Below are 19193 nucleotides of genomic sequence, written 5' to 3'. Positions count from 1 at the left end.
TGTTCTGGTATGTGGCTCAGGCTTATTTCCTATGTATAGTTTTGATACTGTTACAATACTTCACTAATGTTTAATAATGAAAAAAAACTTACAATTCATGGATCCAGCATCAACAGAAGTTGATAGCTGATACTTTAGCCATTCCCCAGCCATCTGGAAGCTAGTCTTGGGATCCAAACGACATGCCAACCTCATCACCTCTCCTTGTTGGGCCCGGGAGGCTGCCAAGGGAAAAAAAAACACCAAGGGAAGGACATGAATTAGTAACTAGCATAAAACAGATAATTAATGTTTATTCATTTACCATTCCAGGGAGAAAGTGTTCAGAGAAACTGTTTTATAGACTTGTGCTTTAAATATAATAATCACTCAATAAGACTTTGTTCAATAATGAATCCAGAAATTTTCAAAAATAAATGATCTATGGAAGCTGTCTTACCAAACAGGTCCTATAAGTGGCAAATTAAAATCAGTCTCCCATTTCTACTGGAATTAAAAGGAAATCAGGTTGGTGGGAATGTAAAATGGTACAGCTGCTGTGGAAAATAATTTGGCAGTTCCTCAAAATATTAAACATGGAATTGTCATATTACCTAGCAATTCTACTCCAAGTTACATACCCAAAAGAAATAAAAACATGTATCTACACAAAAGCTTATATGCAGAAACTCACAGCAGCATTATTTGTAATAGCCAAAAGGTGGGAAGTAACTCAAATGTTCATCAACTGATGAATAAATAAAATGTATCTATACAATGAAATACTATTATTGGCAATAAAAATAAATGAAGTACTGATATATGCTACAACATGGATGAATCATAAAAACATTAAGCGAAGTGAAAGAAGGTAGTCACAACAGACCACGAATTGTGACTGCATTTACATGAAATGTTCACAATAGGAAAAATAGAGAGACAGAAAGTAGATTACCAGCTGCCCAGGGCTGAGAGGGATGAGAAGATAAAGGGAAAATATTCTAAAATTGATTGCTGTGATGATTGCTCAACTCTGTACAAATGCTAAAAACCATTGAATTGTACACTACAAATGGGTCAACTGTATGGTAAATGAATTTTATCTCAATAAAGCTGTTACTTAAAAAGAAAGAAAGCCAGGTGTGGTGGCTCACCCCTGTAATCCCAGCACCTTGGGAGGCCAAGGCAGGAGGATTGCTTGAGGCCAGGAGTTTGCAACCAGCCTGAACAACATAGTAAGACCCCACCCCATCTCTTAAAAAAAAAAAAAGTATCAGAAGAGCATGGTGGTATGTGCCTGCAGTCTCAGCTACTCTGGAGGCTGAGAGGAGGGAGGATTCCTTGAGCCCAGTTCAAGGTTGCAAGGAGCTTTGATCACCACTGCTCTCCAGCCTGGGCCACAGAGAAAACCCAGATCAATCTTTTGGGGAAGAAAGAACCACAGGTAAGATGATATTTAATCCTAAATATGAAAAAAATTCAAAAGTATCTTAAGTATGGTTAGCATCCCTAAACATCAATGTCCAAACACTGTGTGTTTATGGTGTAGAACAAAGAATACTATGCCTAGAATGTAGGCCTTGCACCCTTCTGCAATGGGAAACTAGAGCTTAAGCACGCTGCCATCCAGATTTGAGGATCTTGATCTTTAATAAGAACCCTAAGCAACAGGCACCATGATTCATAACATTAGATGCCATTCTGAGACTGCTGGAAGAAATGTTAGGGCAGTATCACTTACAGTTGAAGAAAGCATTGAAGTCCTCATCGCTATCAAAATCGAATCGAGAATATTCACAGCTGGGGCTGTCTGTTTTAGAAGGAAAGCCCATCTGGAAAGAGAAAGGTAATTGGAGTAGGGAATGAAAATGGACCTAATGAAAGAGTACTTAGGCTTCAGAAGCTCAAGCACTTCTGGATTTAAAAATGAACAGTTTTGAGTGAGATTTTTTATGATAAATGACTACTTTGGTTCTATCAGAAGTTGACAGTTTGCTCCCAGCTCCAATATTCCTGAGAGTGGTAGAAAATAGAACACTTTTAGTTGATACCTTCCTCCGAGTTCCTCAGGGAGAATTAAATTCTGGAATTTGTTTAGGGTCTGTAAGTATGAAGGTATCCCAAGACAAAGTGATAATTCAGCATGCAATAAGGAAGAAAGCATTGAGAACTACTTGCTTCATTAAATGCTGAACGCTGAGAATAAACATGTACAACTTTAAGTACTGAAGACCATGGCAAAGAACGTCCTAGGTAAATTCCCTGAGCAAATAAGGGGACCCTTGAATGGGTCCCATTCTCTGACTTTACATACCAAGATTAAGAATCTGTCACCTGCAAGAGCTCTTAGTAGATATCAGGAAATTTAGGAGCAACTCTCCGACGAGGTAGTGAGCAATCTTTGCTTCCACTCTCCCTCCCTTCTCATTTGCCTTCCTGACTCTCACTTGGCCTTCAGAAACAATCCTCTCATATGACCTCCTCTTGGAATCTTCCTAATTCCACCCTCTTATGTATTTGCAAATTTTGCTTTTAAACCCCTGGCAATTATCACATGGTATGGTCACCGCTCTTGTCCAAACACCTAGCCCAATGCTTGATATATAACTGCTCCAAAACATGGAAAAGCCATAAGAACCACTATGGACTGCTTTCTTCCTGAGAAATAAGAATAGGCCCAGGAAGGGATCTTAGTGACTAAGAAAGGGCTGTCAATAATGCCTCATTATTATGTGTATTCACCTACACTCCACACGTTCAGATTCCCATTATATACCTTGACCAAGTTAGTCATAGAGGCACGAAGATATTTCGGTATCATTGGTAATAGCAAAGGATCACGAGATAGGATCTCGTGACGGAAAAGGGCTCCCCAAGTCATCTGAGTTGAAGAGCGCAGAAACTAAAGGGAAAAAAAAAAGAAAAGAAAACCTCAGTTTAAGTACTTGAATTCTATAGAGCCAAGATTATTACTTAACTTAGCAGTTATCAACTACATTTTTTCATAGAAATAAATCTCTACGACTTTGAAATGGTCTTTACTACGGCGCATTAGTAATGACTGCTCACTATAGAGGCTATGGGTCAGGTGTAATTCCTGGAGTGTGGGTTGACCTTTATCACTCTCTCCTCTCTGCAAGAAAGGAGAGTGGAATCTCAGAGTGATATTAGAAGGAAAATCTTGAACTGGATGAAATTAATTTTGTAATAACACAATTAATTAGATTTGTTTTTATAACTTTCAGTTTTATAACTTCAGTACCAAATCACCGAGGACACACCTCACTTCTGACTTACCATAATCCGAATATTACCTGAGCGGAAAAGCTGCTGATCTAGACAATGCAATGCTTGGCTTGGAAGAAGAGCCAATAATTCTCTTAATGAAATGACATTATAAGTGATTCCCTAGGGCCTGAAGAGTCAAATTTTACACATGAGCTGCAATATTACTTCAGGCCATAGTGCTTAATTTTGGTTCACCTAACTAAAGTTTTGAAAAGTTACCTGCATAAAGTTTACCTGACTTGGGTGGGTTGTGAAAGCAAGAAAAGATTCCAGGTATTTCCCAAAGTTCGCTGGTGTTTCTACATCAGAATCTACACCCTGTAGGAGAAAAAGACCACTACGTTAATGATGTTGATGGCGGATGAGGGGAGGAGCAGGGGAGTAATGCAAACAGATAAATTAAACCCTCAAAAAAGTTTGTTCTGAAAGGACTTTGTACTTCTTTTGGCTAATATATAGGAAAGCTACTTTACCCCCTCGGTCATCATCAAAACTCACCCTGTGGCCAAATAGTAAAATGAAAAAGAACATTCATTTCAGAAATTAGAGAAAGAAAAAAAATTCATTCTACTTCTTCAGTCCTGGCCTACTCATATCTCTGTGACCCAAGCTGTTAAATAACCACTCAATGGTGTATGTCTTATGCCTGAAATTATCCTCTCTAACCAATTAAACCACCACAAAAAGATGTAACATCAATTGCAAACATCTATCTTCCTACTTGAAAGACTGAGTATTAAATATTTCCCTAACAGTTAATAAACCTAAAACAGGTTTTTCTAGGTCAATCAGTCTAAAGTTTCCTTTCATGATCCAATATATCCATTAGATTGGGAAAAGGGGTTCTTTATTCAAGTCCATGTTTCATGGGCTAAGAACTTAAAAGGGTAATGCACCCAGCAGATTGATGTTCTGCAAGTACCAAAATTCAAAAGAATAGTAATACTGACTTTATGAAATAATAGATGTAGACGTTTGCTGTTGATATTAATAATTCTATTTTTGTTTAAAGAAACTGACATCCTTCAAACATTATATTAAAATTATTCAATCTATGGAATCACATGAAATGATATGTAGGATGATGCCCCGTCAGACTAAAATCAATGGCATCTGCAACCCCTTATGAAATATCACTTTCTAAATGCTCTCCCCAAATGGCCCTGAAACTCTCCAGAAAACAAGCATTAGCTCACCAGCAATGCACACAGCTGATTGCCCAGTGCACACAACACCTGACAGAGTCTCTTCAGGAAGACATAGTGTTTTTCTACCAAGCCTCCTCCATCAGCAGTCCTGTAAGATGAGAGAATTCCTTATACCACTGACAAAATAAAAAGGATTGTAATAAAAATATGACTTTGTGTCTCATAAACTAAGTCACTTAGTTTAGGCTTATTATTTAAGAATCCAAATAGCTCTGCTAAATTAAAAAAAAAAAAAATTATTTGGTGGCAAAACCTGACCTGAAATAATACAAGACTATTCACAGCAACAGCAATTAATAACAGTATGAACAGCAGCCATATGAGCTGCCTTCTGAAGGCAGTAGAGTATAATGTAAAAAGCAGAGGCCTTGGGGAAAATAAAGCCTAGGCTCTCATGATGCAGACGGGCAGTATGGTGTTCTGGTTTCCAGTGCAGGCTCTGCAGCCTGACTGCCTGGGTTTCAATCATAGCTTAACTAACCATGGGTGTGGTATGGTACCCATAGCACAAATGGAAGTGGGACACCTCAGTGTAAATGTCATGGTTTCTATGGAACTAAGAAATGGACCTAGGAGCAGTAACTACAATGGCTACCCAAAAGGCGTATTATTCGTTTAATTAACAGGATTCCTTAAAAACAGAGCTGCAGTCCACATAGGAAAGAAAGCCATAATAAATATGTATTAGAACGGATAGCAAGCAATTTTAGGTAATACATATGTGTCTCACACCTTTACATTTCTCCATGGGACCAAGAGTAAGTGAAGAGAATTGAAAAAAGCAACAGCTTTAACTATTTGTAATACACAGTTTTACCTGACTTCCTGGTAAGAAACACATATCGGGAAATGCTTTAATATTTTCCAGAGCAACTGGAAGAAAATAAGCAGAAGCCATTCCAACCACGCATTGCCTAACAATAGTGGTAAACTTTGAGAAATGCTTCATTAGGCAGTTTCGTTGTCATCATACACAGATTATAGTGTACTTACACAAACCTCGACGGTATAGCCCACTACATACCTAGGCTATATGGTATAGCCTATTGCTCCTAGACTACAAACCTGTATAGCATGTTAGTGTACTGAATATTGCAGGCAATTGTAATGCAATGGTTAAGTATTTGTGTGTGCTTCTAAACATAAAAAAGGTACAATAAATGGCTGGGTACAGTGGCTTATGCCTGTAATCCCAGTGCTTTGGGAGGCTGCAGCAAGAGGATCACTTGAACCCAGGAGTTTGAGGCTATAGTGAGCTATTATTCCATCATTGCATTCCAGCCTGGGCAATATAGCAAGATCCTGTCTCTGGAAAAAAAAAAGAAAAAAAAAAAAAGGCTGGTCTGAGTGCAGTGGTGTTTACAACTAATTGATCACAACCAGTTACAGATTCCTTTGTTCCTTTGCCACTCCCACTGCTTGACTTGACTAGCCTTAAAAAAAAAAAAAGGCTGGTCTGAGTGCAGTGGTGTTTACAACTAACTGATCACAACCAGTTACAGATTCCTTTGTTCCTTCGCCACTCCCACTGCTTAACTTGACTAGCCTTAAATAAAAAATTTAAAAAAAGAGAAAGAAGTTACAGTAAAAATACAATATAAAAGATAAAAATTAGTATGCCTATATGGAGCATTTACCATCAATGATGCTTGCAGGACATGCCTATATGGAGCATTTACCATCAATGGTGCTTGCTCTGCATCACCGGGTGAGTAGTAAGTAAATGTGAAGGCCTATTTTGTAATAACACAAGTTTAAAGCACAAACACATTGTACAGCTATACAAAATTATTTTTCTTTCTATCCTATTCTATAAACTTTTTGCTATTTTTTAATTTTTTTAAACTCTTTAAACTTTTTTGTTAAAAACACAAACACACACATTAGCCTAGGCCTACACAAGGTCAAGATCATCAGTATCACTGTCTTCCACCTCCACATCTTGTCCCACTGGAAGGTCTTCAGGGGCAATAACACGCATGGAACTGTTATCTCCTATGATAATAATGCCTTCTGGAATACCTCCTGAAGGACCTGCCTGAGGATGTTTTACAGTTAACTTTCTTTTTAAATAAGTAGTATGCTCTAAAATAATGATGAAAAATATAGTAAATATATAAAACGGTGATCTAGTTGCTTAATATCCAGTATATGTACCGTACATAATTGTATGTGCTGTACTTTCATATGACTGGTAATGCAGTAGGCTTGTTTATACCAGCATCACCACAAACGCGTGAGTAATGCAAGGCATTGTGACGTTATGATGGCTATGATGTTACAAGGCAATAGGAATTTTTCAGCTCCATTATAATCTTATGGGACCACCATTGTATCTGTGGTCCATTGTTGACTGAAATGTCATTATGTGGTGCACGACTGTTATTTCAGTACAAAAAATGTGTTTTATGCACACATCTCTCAGTTTATTCCTGCTGCTTCCAAGAGCCTCAGCACTTCAGGCATTGATTACTTTGAGGAGGACAGCAGGGAAGAACACCTGGAGTTCTGCACTCAAGGCAGGCCCTAGGGCAGACTCTGGTACAGCAGATCGGAAAAGTCTCAGGCCTAGACACCAAGGCTACTTGGAGGCCCGTGGATCATAGGAAGCAGAAGAGAAAATCAAAGAGATAGTTGCCTGTGGAGAATTGTAAAAGTAAGTGGGTGCTGAGTCAATGCCACAACTTATTTCTAGCATAAGGTCTTCAAAAAGGTTGAACAGTCCTTTTAAGATTGCCTGATTTTCTCATCCAAAAGCACCGTCAATTGACTGTTAGCATTTAGACGGGAGCTTTAGATATATCCAAATAAGATCTAAAAATGACAAAGAAATTAGAAAACACACTGGAAAATAAAGAAAGCCAGAAACAGTGGCATATGCCTGTAGTCCCAGCTACTCGAGAGGCTCGGTTATGCCCAGGAGTTTGAGACCCTCATCTCTTAAAAAAAGAAAAGAAAACAACAGATACTCACTGTGCAGCAGAGAGTATGTAATGCATGGCAACATCTCCAAATAAGACCATTAAGGGCTTCCGGTCTTCCAACTTGCCCTAGACCCAATTTTAGGGAAACACAGTCATACAAACTATTATTATTAAAAGCCTCAAAGTACTGACATCTTCTATACCTATATAATCAAATATACTGACTTCATAATTTATTATATACCCTAGGGCTTAATGAACACTGGAAAAAAGCCAATTCTTTAAAACCAAATCTGGATAAGACTTACATTTTAATGTGTTGGGCAATAATACTGATATGACAGCAAAGTAAATTATATCCATAAATAATATTCCTATAGAGAAAAAGTTACAGTCCCAATTATTAGCCAAAACAGATATAAAGCCAGTATAGCTACCATCTGATTCCTAGATATACACTAAGTGAGCTTTAAACTTTAACATTACTTTTATTTCTTAAGTATAAAGTGCCAAGAATCACAGTTGTTTCAAGAAGCAAGCAGCCTAACAAATCTCTGCCAATGGATCCCTAGAATACTGGCAAACTTCTATCCAAAGGGGTTGGAAGTAGGCAGTAAGTTGGCCTCAAGGAAAAAAAACTCCCAACTTTTAAATGTCTTTCTATGACAACATGCAATTAAACACACACAGCCTACCTCAGAGACTCTAAGGATAAAAGTCAGTTTGAAGTGGTAACTTACTTTTCTGCTGACTGCAATGAGAAGACACTCAGCTGCTCCTAACTGAAGTTCCTGTTCATTCAGAAGCAAGCACAGTATCTCCAGGAGTTTACAGTTTTCAGCAGTAATGTGACTCATAGACACCCAGTCAATGTAGCCTGCTAGAGTATTCAATGCTGCAACTGCTACTCGACAGTTTGCTTGAGCCTGCATGAGTAGAAATAACTTTTGACCATGAAGTCCTCACTGACGGAAAAGGAAGTAGTGGTTATAACTGAATTTCTGTTTTCTAATTCTAAAAAGAAAATCATTTTTTAAAAAATGTACTCATAGTGAGACCTTGTCTCTATAAAAAATAAAAAAGTTAGCCAGGCATGGTGGCCCATGCCTAAAGTCCCAGCTACTCAGGAGGCTGAGGCAGAGGATCACTTGAGCCCAGGAGTTTGAGGCTGCAGTGAGCTATGATCACACCACTGCACTCCAGCCTGGGCAACACAGCGAGACCCTGTCTCAAAAAAAAAAAAAAAAAGTACTCATGTAACAGTCACTGATAGTGAACTCAATAGGTTTTCATCTGATACAGGCAGAAACATAATTAAATGAATATAATTTATGACCACAGATGTATGGGCATAATTATAGGAAAACCATGTATACAAAAATATTAGATGCCAAATGCATTAAAATAATGGCTATTCAGTAAATGTACAAATACGGTTGATTTTTATCCTTGCATTTCTAATTCAAACAATGGCATTCTCAACATCCATCAATAAGACCACAATGGCATGTATGGCCATCTCATCTTTTTCAAGAAATCCTAAATGTTATAATCTTACCTCCCACCACAGCTCAGTGATCAAAAACAAAACAGAAGTAAAGCTGAGGTCACCTTGCACTAGGTGTATATACATCCCCTCACCTGAAAGCCTCAAAAAAGTCTCCTTCCAACCCCACAAAGAGCTCTTACCTTGGACTCCTGAGAAGTATCTGTCTTCTGAAAAAAAGGTACAAGGATTCAATGTTGTTAATGAGTAAAAGGCTACATAGTGACTTTCCACCCCTGTAATCAAGGCCCTTGAATAATGAGTCTTAAATACAGATGCGATTTTTAATCTCGGAAAAGAATACAACTAGTATACTAAGTACACATAACTGATATTATCCTAAGAACAGGTTAAAGCCAGAAACATAATTAAATGAATGTAATTTATGACCATGGATGTATGGGCATAACTATAGGAAAATCATGTATACAAAAATATTAGATGCCAAATGCATCAAAATAATGGCTGTTCAGTATATGTACAAATATGGTTGATTTTATCCTTCCATTTCAAATTCCATAAAATGTTACATAACATTTATAATTTATAATCATATAAAATAAGTATTTTCCTAAGGAACTTCTGAAAATAAAATTAAGAATAACTCCTGAAGATGATTAAAGAAGGAATATAAGCAAGAATAATAACTTCTAAAATACCTGGAAATCTGTCACGATTCATATCATAAAGGATTTCTTTTATAATTCCTTTTCTGAACTTTCAAATAATTTTTTTTAATAAAGAACAATTATTAGTCCCTCATCACCAGTCAAGTAGAGATGTTAACAGGGGTGGAGATGAGTAGAACCCTCATACCAGCATCTACTGATGCTGCCCCAGAAAGAAAAGGGATTTAAGTGGTAATAGCCAAGTCCAGCCTCCACCCTCCATGCCAACAAATCCTCCATGCCCCTTGGGACCACTGCAGGAGCCAGGGGACGGGACAGAGAAAGAGAGCCCATTCATTCCATGTTTGTTTACCATTCAATCTACACCTCAATTGGGAAGGTGAAGGCATGGAAGTAGAGAAGGAACTAGGAATGAAGTGAGAATGTGCTCTGGTCCTGGGCAGAAGTAGAAGCCTGGTTTAACAGATGGAGAGAACTGAAACCAAGGTTAAGGAAGGAGACCACGGTACATGTTTCTAACTTGTGTCAGAGCCATCACCAGCCAGTCCTACTCTGGCACACACTCCATTGGCTAGATTATCTAGGGTATCTAACTATTCATGATTTGAAAGTATTCAAAAACCAATGGACTTGACTAAATATTATAGCTGGGAACAGTTTTTCAATGCTACAGAGTTACGATGCTTTTCTTATAAAATACATGGCCATTTATCTTTTTATTTTTTTAGAGACAGTCTCCCTCTGTTGCCCAGGCTAGAGCACCATGGCGTCAGCCTAACTCACAGCAACTTCAAACTGCTGGGCTCAAGTGATCCTGCTGCCTCAGCCTCCCGAATACTGGGGACTATAGGCACGTACCACTGCGCCCAGCTCATTGTTTCAATTTTTAGTAGAGATGGGGGTCTCGCTCTTGCTCAGGCTGGTCTCAAACTTCTGAGCTCAAGTGATCCTCCCGCCTGGGCCTCCTAGTGTCCTAGGAATATAGGCGTGAGCCACTGTGCCCGGCCTCCATTTATCTTTAAAATGCAAATAACTGAAGGCTGACACAGTGGCTCATGCCTGTAATCCTAGCACTCTGGGAGGCCAAGGCAGGAGGATCACTTCAGCTCTGGAATTTGAGACCAGCCTGAGCAAGAGTAAGACCCCATTTCTACTAAAAATAGAAAAAAAAAAGAAAAAAAAAATGCAAATAACTAACACTATTTAAAGTGTAACTCTACTGGTCCTAACTTACCCAAGAAAGTTCCTTTGATATTCTACAAATACCATATCAGTGTTCGTAATTTCCCAAGAGTAATTTCTTAATTCATCTCATGTAGATGATAATCAGAGATGTGGCTATCCTGTAGAGTTGAATACCTTCTTTCCTGTCAAATGCTAACCTTTCCAATCAAAAGAGTTCTTCCCTAATACAGAAAATACTATTTACTGAGAGCCACCACCACTATTCTATTGCTATTTCTTAGACTATAAAATACAGCAGATTCAGGAAAAATTGTCCTGTATCTTGTAGTCTAATAACTCAACTTAGGGATAAAACACATCTGAGCTTCTGCCCATTTCCCAAAGAAGTTGGCTCATGTTATAAAAAGTATGGGCAGGTTCTCTCTATATGACAATTATCCCCCTTCTCCTAGGAGTTAAATTTCCTAGGGGAAAACAAAAAGAATACTCCCCCCCAACCCTCAGTAGACATAGGTTTTTAAATGCAAATATTTTCTGGATGTTTTCTTCTGAAGAATCTTGGGGAAGTATTTTGGAGAAAGACTCTGGTATAGTACAAAGAATGGGTTATAAATTCCACTAACATCATTTATCAGAGAAAGGATCTTCAACATTACTCTCTAAACCTTTGGAGACAACATCTTCTGACTTTAGGGTTGTTTTGAGGATTAAATAACATATAAAGTGAAACGAGTACAGTCAGCCCTCCCTATCTGCAGATTCAACCAACCTCAGATAAAAAATATTTGGAAAATAACAATACAACAATAAAAACACAAATTAAAATAATATGGCATAATAATTTACATAGCATTTATACTATATGAGGTATTATAAGTAATCTAGAGATGGCTTAAAGCATATAGAAACATGAGTAGGTTATATGCAAATACTAAGCCATTTTATATAAGAGACTTGAGCATCCAGACATTTTGGTATTGTGGTGGGGGACCGGAGCCAATCCCCTAAAGATACCAAGGGATGACTGTATACAGCATATATTAGGTACTCTCTGTGAGTTCCTTCCCTCTCTAATAGTTCATAGTACGTTTTCCTCATCATTTACATTAATATCTAACGCTTCTCTAAAAATGCCCAATATAGCAGCCACGGGCACAAAACAATTTTAATTAATCCTATTTTGTGAAATAAGTAGTTATGAGAATTCTAGATCAGAATTTTTCAACCTCAGTACTATTGACATTTTGGGTTGGATAATTCTTTGTTGTTGGGGGTTGTCCTGTGCATTATGGGACGTTTAGCAGCATCCCTGGCCTCTATCTTCTAGATGCCAGTAGCAACCCCTCAGTTATGACAACCAAAATGTGTCCAGATATCTGCAAATGCCCCCAGGGGGCAAAATCACACCCCCTCCTTTGGAACTGCTGTATTAGATTAACTTTCTTTTCTTTTTTTGTTTCCTCCCCCTCCCTATAGATTAACTTTCAAACTGTCTTCTAAAGGACATCTGCTAAAAATGATAATGGTTGCAAAGACAGTGTCTGCCTCATCCTCTTCCGCAGAAGAAAAACCTCCTCAGGAAAAAAATAATATACTAGGGAATATACAGTGAAGATTAATAAACTTGGCAGCTAGTCCACTGCAAAAGGGACCAGGACTAAATAAAACGCCACAATTTAACAAGATATTATCCTGACAGAAATCCAAATTTTCAAATATTTAGTATTAACCTTCACTTTTACACTGTTTTAAGAATTTTCTTATAATAAAAGAACTATTTTTTCTAGTAGACATGGAAACTTATTGAATGGAATTTCTTAGAAAATTAGTTCTAGTTTTTCCTGTCATTTCCCTTTTTTTTGCTTATAAAATGTCATTTTCCTTTGCTGAACCAGACACCTTAGTTCCTTACTAAAAGTTTATTTTAACTAAAAACAAAAACAAAAATGCTCATACTAGTAAAGAGGACTTCTGTGGGGTGGGGTATCCCTTACCACTTGCTGGTACTTGTTTACATTTTCTTGAAGTGTGTTAAGTAGAAAACTGAAGATCCTTTCCATGTTCTGGGTTAACGTTTGCTGGATATCCCTTCTTCTTTGAGGGGGAAGTGTCTGAAACGTCACTACGTCCTCTGCCAGTCGCAAAAGGATGAACATCACTAATTCTGTCTGTGTTTCCTATGTCAATAGAAATACGCTAGTTAAATTACACTAAAACATCTTTTTCATGACATGTATGCCCAAAGGCTATTTTAAAACTCAAATACCAACAAAAAAACAAACCCTGAAGTTTGTTCCAAGAACAAGTATACTGAATTGATAAAGCTGTATTTCATACCTCTTGTTTGGAAAGAGTGTCCAATTCTATTAACATGTCAGGCCAATGCTGTGGCCACTCTCGCTTGATCATTTCTACTACAATTCGAGATAGAACATCTTTAATATGGTTCTCCTCTTCCAAAATGTTCAATGTTCCCTGAAAAAGAACAAGAGATATTAAGAGGTCTGATAGACTTTCAGGAAAAGAAAACTGGGCTTTAAAAGTGTACAAAACTCATCAATAGACTTGCTTTTAAACTAAACAAAACAAATAAACCTGTTCTTCATGTCTGAGTCACTTGTCCTGCATTCTCACTAATCATTCTTCCCACTTAAAGCTTAAGCGAGGATTGCATCAGCTAATTAATAAAATGGCTCACACAGAGCTAGGAAGACATCATTGTTCTTTATAAACTAAAAAAATTCTCATATTGATTTTTTAAACATTTTTGGTAGCAATGGGGTCTTGATATGTCTCCCAAGCTGGTCTCCAACTCCTAGCCTCAAGTGATCCTCCTGCCTCAGCCTCCCAAAGTGTTAGGATTACAGGGATAAGCCACTGCACCAAGCCTCTCATATTGACTGCTTCAGTTTTTGAGAGGGTCAGGGTGGAAGACTACAGAAATAAAGAGTATAGTGAAAGGCTGGTAAAATGGGAGTTTGAAGGAACGACTGAATACTTTACCAATAGTCCTAGTAATAAAAGACATAGACGTACTAGAAGATACAGATTGTACCTTTCATACCCTTTATTAAAGAAAAAAAGAAAAGGCTATGGATTTTAAACATGTTTAAAGTCATATTCTAGTCATATTCATTCTGCATGTTTTTCATTATTAGTACCACATAGTAGTTGTCTGGAATAAAAGAAAACAAAGTGGACAGTGTTTCACCCTGATTCAGATCTAAAAAATCTTACTCATTTGCTGAAAATGTTCAATCTCTGCTGCTCTGTCTTTATAATTTTAAAAACAGAAGCCAACACAAAAACGTGATTACTTAAATCTAGCAAGAGATGTGATGAATTATGGTTTCTTGTGCTGACCTATTTAGAACCAGTGAATTTTTACACAAACTCTACATTGAAGAAGTCACATTTTTGTCTAAAGTCTTAAACTTTAAATTTTAATTTTCTTAAAGACTAAACACAAATCTTCCCACCACCCATTCCTTACATTTGCAATCAGCTCCATGACACTGTTCTTCAGATAGACCTTCTCCAATCGAGACATGCTGTTCCATCGAAACCTGGCCACCAAAATGCATAAAATCAACAGACTCAAATTAGAAATATTCTCTTCACAAGAGCGTAGCTTTGATTCCTGAGTTAGATTATACTGGAGATTTCATTAAGAAATTATTCTTTTAATTTTGTAGCCTTCAAAGAATGGATAAAAACAGTGCACATTTAACCAAAATACCAACAGAAAAATTCTTGGGAAAGGGTTTTATATATACAGTGGTTCATTAATTAGAATCCACAAATCAAGTTTTTCCCCATGATTTTATCATTAGGCTGAAAGCAAATATACATCTAGGACAACTACAACAATGTAGTTGCTTTTCGGAAAATATAATCTTAATATTAGTAACTTTCTTTCTGTGCTGGCTTACAAAGTAATAGCACAATTCCAGAAAAACTGTGGCTAAGTCTTAAAGGCTGATTCTTCTGATAGGTGTTGAGAATAGGAGACTCAAGTTAGAAGGAGTTTTCAGTTATTTTCACGTAATCCTTCTCTGGATGTGCCATTCAGAGAAGGTACACATGCAAACTTAAAAACAAAGGTGCAGTACTTAAGCAGAGGTTTATTTAGCTATACACTGTATTACTTTAACAAGGCTTTGAGGGCTGCTGGAATACAGCAGGAGCTCAGTTAAGTGCTGGCTGAATGACCAGCAGCTAATATTTGTTGAATGCTTAATATGTACTATGCAATTTTCATGGATGAAGAAACTGAAAAAGAGAAAAGTTAAGTCCTGAATGAGAGTTCCTGTGAGGTTCTAATAACATCCTAGGACTCAATACTTCCTCCTTGGGGGCTGCTATTCTCTATTCACTAAAAAGCGTCTCCGTAGGTTATTTAAGAAATAAAGATTTGCTCTCTCACAGACTTCAGTGATAATGTCCAAGAGTTCCTTACTTGACAACGTGTTCCAGGATCTGAAGGCCAAAATGTCTGACGATGGCAATTTGTGTTTTTTCAGCCAACCTCAAGCCACAAGGGACACAGATAGGGCACTTTTCTTTAAACTCTTCACAAAACTGAAAGAAGAAAAGGTAGTGTTTCCTTTGGGAGCTAAGAGAGGGTGAGCACTAAAAAATTTCACCTTAAGAAACTCTAACTTAAGCTATATTTTTAAGTTACAAAATCTAGCTCAATATTATATGAATAAAGAACTGATAAACATTCTTTCCAGTTTGATGGTTCTACATTTCCCACGATATAGCCAATAGTAGTAGTCTTACTAATGTTGAAAAAAATTAGACCTAAAGGAGTAAATAATTGTTAGAGACACACCTTGATATACACAGGGGTGAAATGACAATTTCTAGGATTTGTTTTAAAAACCCTTAGGGGAGAGTGTGGGAGGATAAAGCAAATGTGGCAAAATCTTTATACCTGCTGAATTCATGTGACAGGTATATGCAGAATCATTATAGTATTCTACTTTTGTGTCTATTTTAAACATTTCATAACAAAAAGCAAACTAACAGAACCCAATTGCTTCTGATTCCTAACTCTGTGGCAAACATCTACATACTGTAAAGTTTCCTCCAAGTGGCGCTCACTCTCCTTTATGAAGTCACATCACTTAAAAAAATGTACAGCACAAGTATTTTCTCCTGAACAGTTATTTCTCACAGTCCACGTATATTGTTTGCAGGGCAAATAAGCTCGTATTGCACTAACATCCCCAATTTGCAACGTATGAGTGGGTCCCAGGAGCACAATATCCGGGACTTAAGAAAACTACTTTTAGGAAACCAAAGTGCACCTGTTAAAATGCAAAGTAAGTGGTAGAAGTTCATCTTTGCGCAAAATAGCCTAAGAATATCGCACACTAAAAAACATGGGAGGAGCGGGTGTGTGAGAATTAGCCCAGAAATGCCCAAAACATAGATGAGGTTTAGCGAGAAGGATGTAAGTAAAAGAACACTCGAGGGGCTGGAGCTGGGTTAGGACTGGTCAGGAGAGTGGGTCAGCAGGGAAACATTTCGTGCAGGGGAGACTATAAAGAACGAAGCTGGTGTTGGGGCCGGTATCTGCACGTGCGCCTCGGGAAGGCAAGGGAATGGGGGGCTTAGGGGATGGAAACGGGTACAGCCTGCTGTGGAGGGGGTCGTGCTGCCAACAAGAGTGAAAAGAAGTGAGGAAAGGGGGAGGAAGCGGCAGTGGGACGTGGAGGTGAGATGTTAAGAGGCTAGGGACCGGAGTGTCCCAGACGAAGGGCAGGAGCGGTGAGCAGAGAAGGCGGGGGGTGGGAAGAGGCGCAGAGGGCCGCGAGGGGAAGATCCTCGGGGTTTGGAAAAGGAGCCACGTGGGCGGGGAACGATCACCCTAATTAGAGGCGGCGCCGCGGCGGCTGGGGTCTCCGGGCGGGCCCAGGGTGCCAGGACCCCAGCTACCTTGAGGGCTTCCAGGCGGTAGCGCTGGGTGGAGCTGGGGTCCATCATGACCGTCACCGCTTTCACCAGCTGCTCGCACAGCGCGTTCACTTGATCCATCGCCATGCCTAGCGCAAAGCGCCGCGAGCGCACACCGCCGCCGTCCCGGGAGCACGAGGCACGACGGCTCCTTTGGCGGGACCACGTTGGTACCGGGCCGCTGCGGGCTGGGGGGTGGGGAGCGGGAGGAGGAGCGTGAGCAGCAGAAGCTGGAGCCGGGAAGGAGCAGCCGCTGCGCACGCGCCCGACCTGCCACTGCGCACGCGCTCGCGGAAGTCGTGGCTCCCTTGTGACGGTTGCTCCTGGGTAGGCGGAGCAGGAGACGGAAGGGCCGCAGCGCGCAGGCGCGTAAACGGTTCTTCGCCGCGCGCGGTGTCTGACCTCAGTCCGGCGAGGTGGATGCTGAGCGCGCTTCTCCTGCCGAATCCCGCTGTGCTAAGGGGACGGTTGTTCGGGCAGGATCCTCTACGACTCCTTTTCCGGTCTTCCATCGTCACGGGGAATAAATCTTTCTCGAAACTCGCTAGCGCGCTCCCAGAAAGGCGATAAGATATTGAAGACTTCTTCGTATCCTTCCATTGGACACCGAGCCCAGCTTCTACGGCATCCGCTGTGGGCAGTTTTGCTGGGTGTTTGATGCCTTGGTAAGAACATTTAGAACCGTTCGGTATCATTGTTTTCGGACTTTCCATGTTGCCTTGGCTATTGGTTTTATGGTATAACGGTGACTGCTGACACATTGGGCAGAAATGATGTGAAATAGAAATCATGCTAACAGAGAGATAAGGTCCTGGTATTGTCCTTTCTCGTAGAAAAAGTATCTTCCCCCGTAGCTCTTAAACTTCACTCTTCACTTGCACTTATTTTCCTGGATGTGTTGTTACCTGATCGGCACCAAACTTGTTTTGTGCAGATTGAGATAAATCGATATATTTAAAGATGAATAATTGCAACTAGTGAAGGTTTATGCAGTTTTGATAATTGGCCAAGTGCTATATATAAATGGTATATACAAGTTGTGTAACCCTTATCCCAAAGAGTTCTGGCAGACAATGCGCTTCACTTTCCATCTGCTTTTCCAAAGCAAGAAAGCTCTTGCTTTCTCTGGTAAATACATAACCTGAAAACCTCAACAGTTTTATTATCTGTTAAAGTCTACATATCTGTTTATGTGATTGTGTACTCAGCAAAATGTTTGCTGGACTTAAATCACTGCTTCCTATTCCTACTCCACTTCTGGTATTTGGATCTAGTTTGGTACATACCCAGTATTTGCTGGCATTATCTTTCCAAGACACAGAAAAGCCACTTCAAGGTAAAGGGATTTATGACAGGTTATGGTTTGAATGTCACATTCTGCCTGTTTTAGGTCAGTAGGCAATTGGAATTTATAAGGAATTCTTTGACTATTCTGATTTTCTTAATTCTTCATTTTCTTTTCACTAATTTCCCTGCTTTGTAGTTGCATTATCTTTTTTTCAAGGCGAAATGTTAATATTTGAAAAACTTTTTTTAGAATATCAGTTGGGTGCTCACTCAACTGTATAACCTGTGTTTTTCATATTTAAATCATGAATTACTGGTGTTTCCATAAGTATCTCATTTACTTTAGGTCGGTTGTTCCAAACTCAGCTGCATACTGGAATTGCCTGGAGAGCTTTTAAAAATCGTGGTGTCCAGATCACACCATGCCAATTAAATTAGATATCAATTTTTTTTTAAAGGTTCCCAGGTGACTCCAAGGTACAGCAAAGTTTGGGAGCCAATGCTTTATATTCCTTCTTCCAGATTGCTAAGAATGTAATAACATTAGTCAGTATAAGGTTTAATCTTCCAATTTACCATTCATACCTTTATCTATGTCTACCCATGGATACCATATAATGGTGTTTTTTTCCTTTTTTTTCTTAATCCTTGTGCAGGGGCCATGCTAATCTTCTCTGTAGCGATCCAATTTTAGTATATGTGCTACCTAAGCGAGACAATAGGGTTTCTTTTATGTTTAAAATTTACGTGAATGGGTAGAAATCACTCTTAGAACACTACAAAGGGCTGGGTGCAGTGGCTCAAGCTTATAATCCCAGCACTCTGGGAGGCTGAGGCCAGAGGATTCCTTGAGGCCAGGAGTTCAAGACTAGCCTGGGCAACATAGTGAGACCCCATTTCTAAAAAAAAAAAAAAAAATAGAAAAATTAGTTGAGCATGGTGACACGCACCTGTAGTCCCAGATACTCGGGATGCTGAGGCAGGAGGATCACTTGAGTCCAGAGTTAGAGGCTGCAGTGAGCTATGATGGCATCACTGCACTCCAGCCTGGGCAACAGGGTGAGACCTTATCTCTAAAAAAAGAAAAAAGAACACTACAAAGTAATTATAGGCAAGATCTACTGATGGGTGCTTAGTGGTTGAAAGGTTGAAGAAAAACAAAATATCTGCATAGTCTCAAAGT

At 39.0% G+C, this 19193-nt stretch overlaps 1 protein-coding gene across 1 annotated transcript in view; it reads right to left on the bottom strand.

The window, feature by feature from the left end:
• XPO5 (exportin 5) overlaps positions 1-17015 on the bottom strand; it is a 44534-nt gene extending 27519 nt beyond the window's left edge. The window contains exons 1-13 of the mRNA XM_012640872.1: positions 16706-17015; positions 15219-15340; positions 14253-14325; positions 13097-13234; positions 12754-12936; positions 9089-9115; positions 8140-8325; positions 7449-7525; positions 4464-4563; positions 3502-3585; positions 2756-2881; positions 1721-1811; positions 93-221 (exon numbers count right to left, since the gene is read on the bottom strand). Coding sequence (XP_012496326.1) covers positions 93-221; positions 1721-1811; positions 2756-2881; positions 3502-3585; positions 4464-4563; positions 7449-7525; positions 8140-8325; positions 9089-9115; positions 12754-12936; positions 13097-13234; positions 14253-14325; positions 15219-15340; positions 16706-16810 — 1441 coding nt within the window. The 5' untranslated portion in view covers positions 16811-17015. The remainder of the gene's footprint in view (positions 1-92; positions 222-1720; positions 1812-2755; positions 2882-3501; positions 3586-4463; positions 4564-7448; positions 7526-8139; positions 8326-9088; positions 9116-12753; positions 12937-13096; positions 13235-14252; positions 14326-15218; positions 15341-16705) is intronic.
• Between the last annotated feature and the right edge of the window lie 2178 nt (positions 17016-19193).

This window comes from Propithecus coquereli, unplaced genomic scaffold (genome assembly GCF_000956105.1).
Source record: "Propithecus coquereli isolate 6110/MARCELLA unplaced genomic scaffold, Pcoq_1.0 Scaffold158, whole genome shotgun sequence".
Taxonomy (NCBI): Eukaryota; Metazoa; Chordata; class Mammalia; order Primates; family Indriidae; genus Propithecus; species Propithecus coquereli.
The sequence above is the reverse complement of the archived record's forward strand: the minus strand, read 5'-3'. Positions and strand labels throughout refer to the sequence as shown.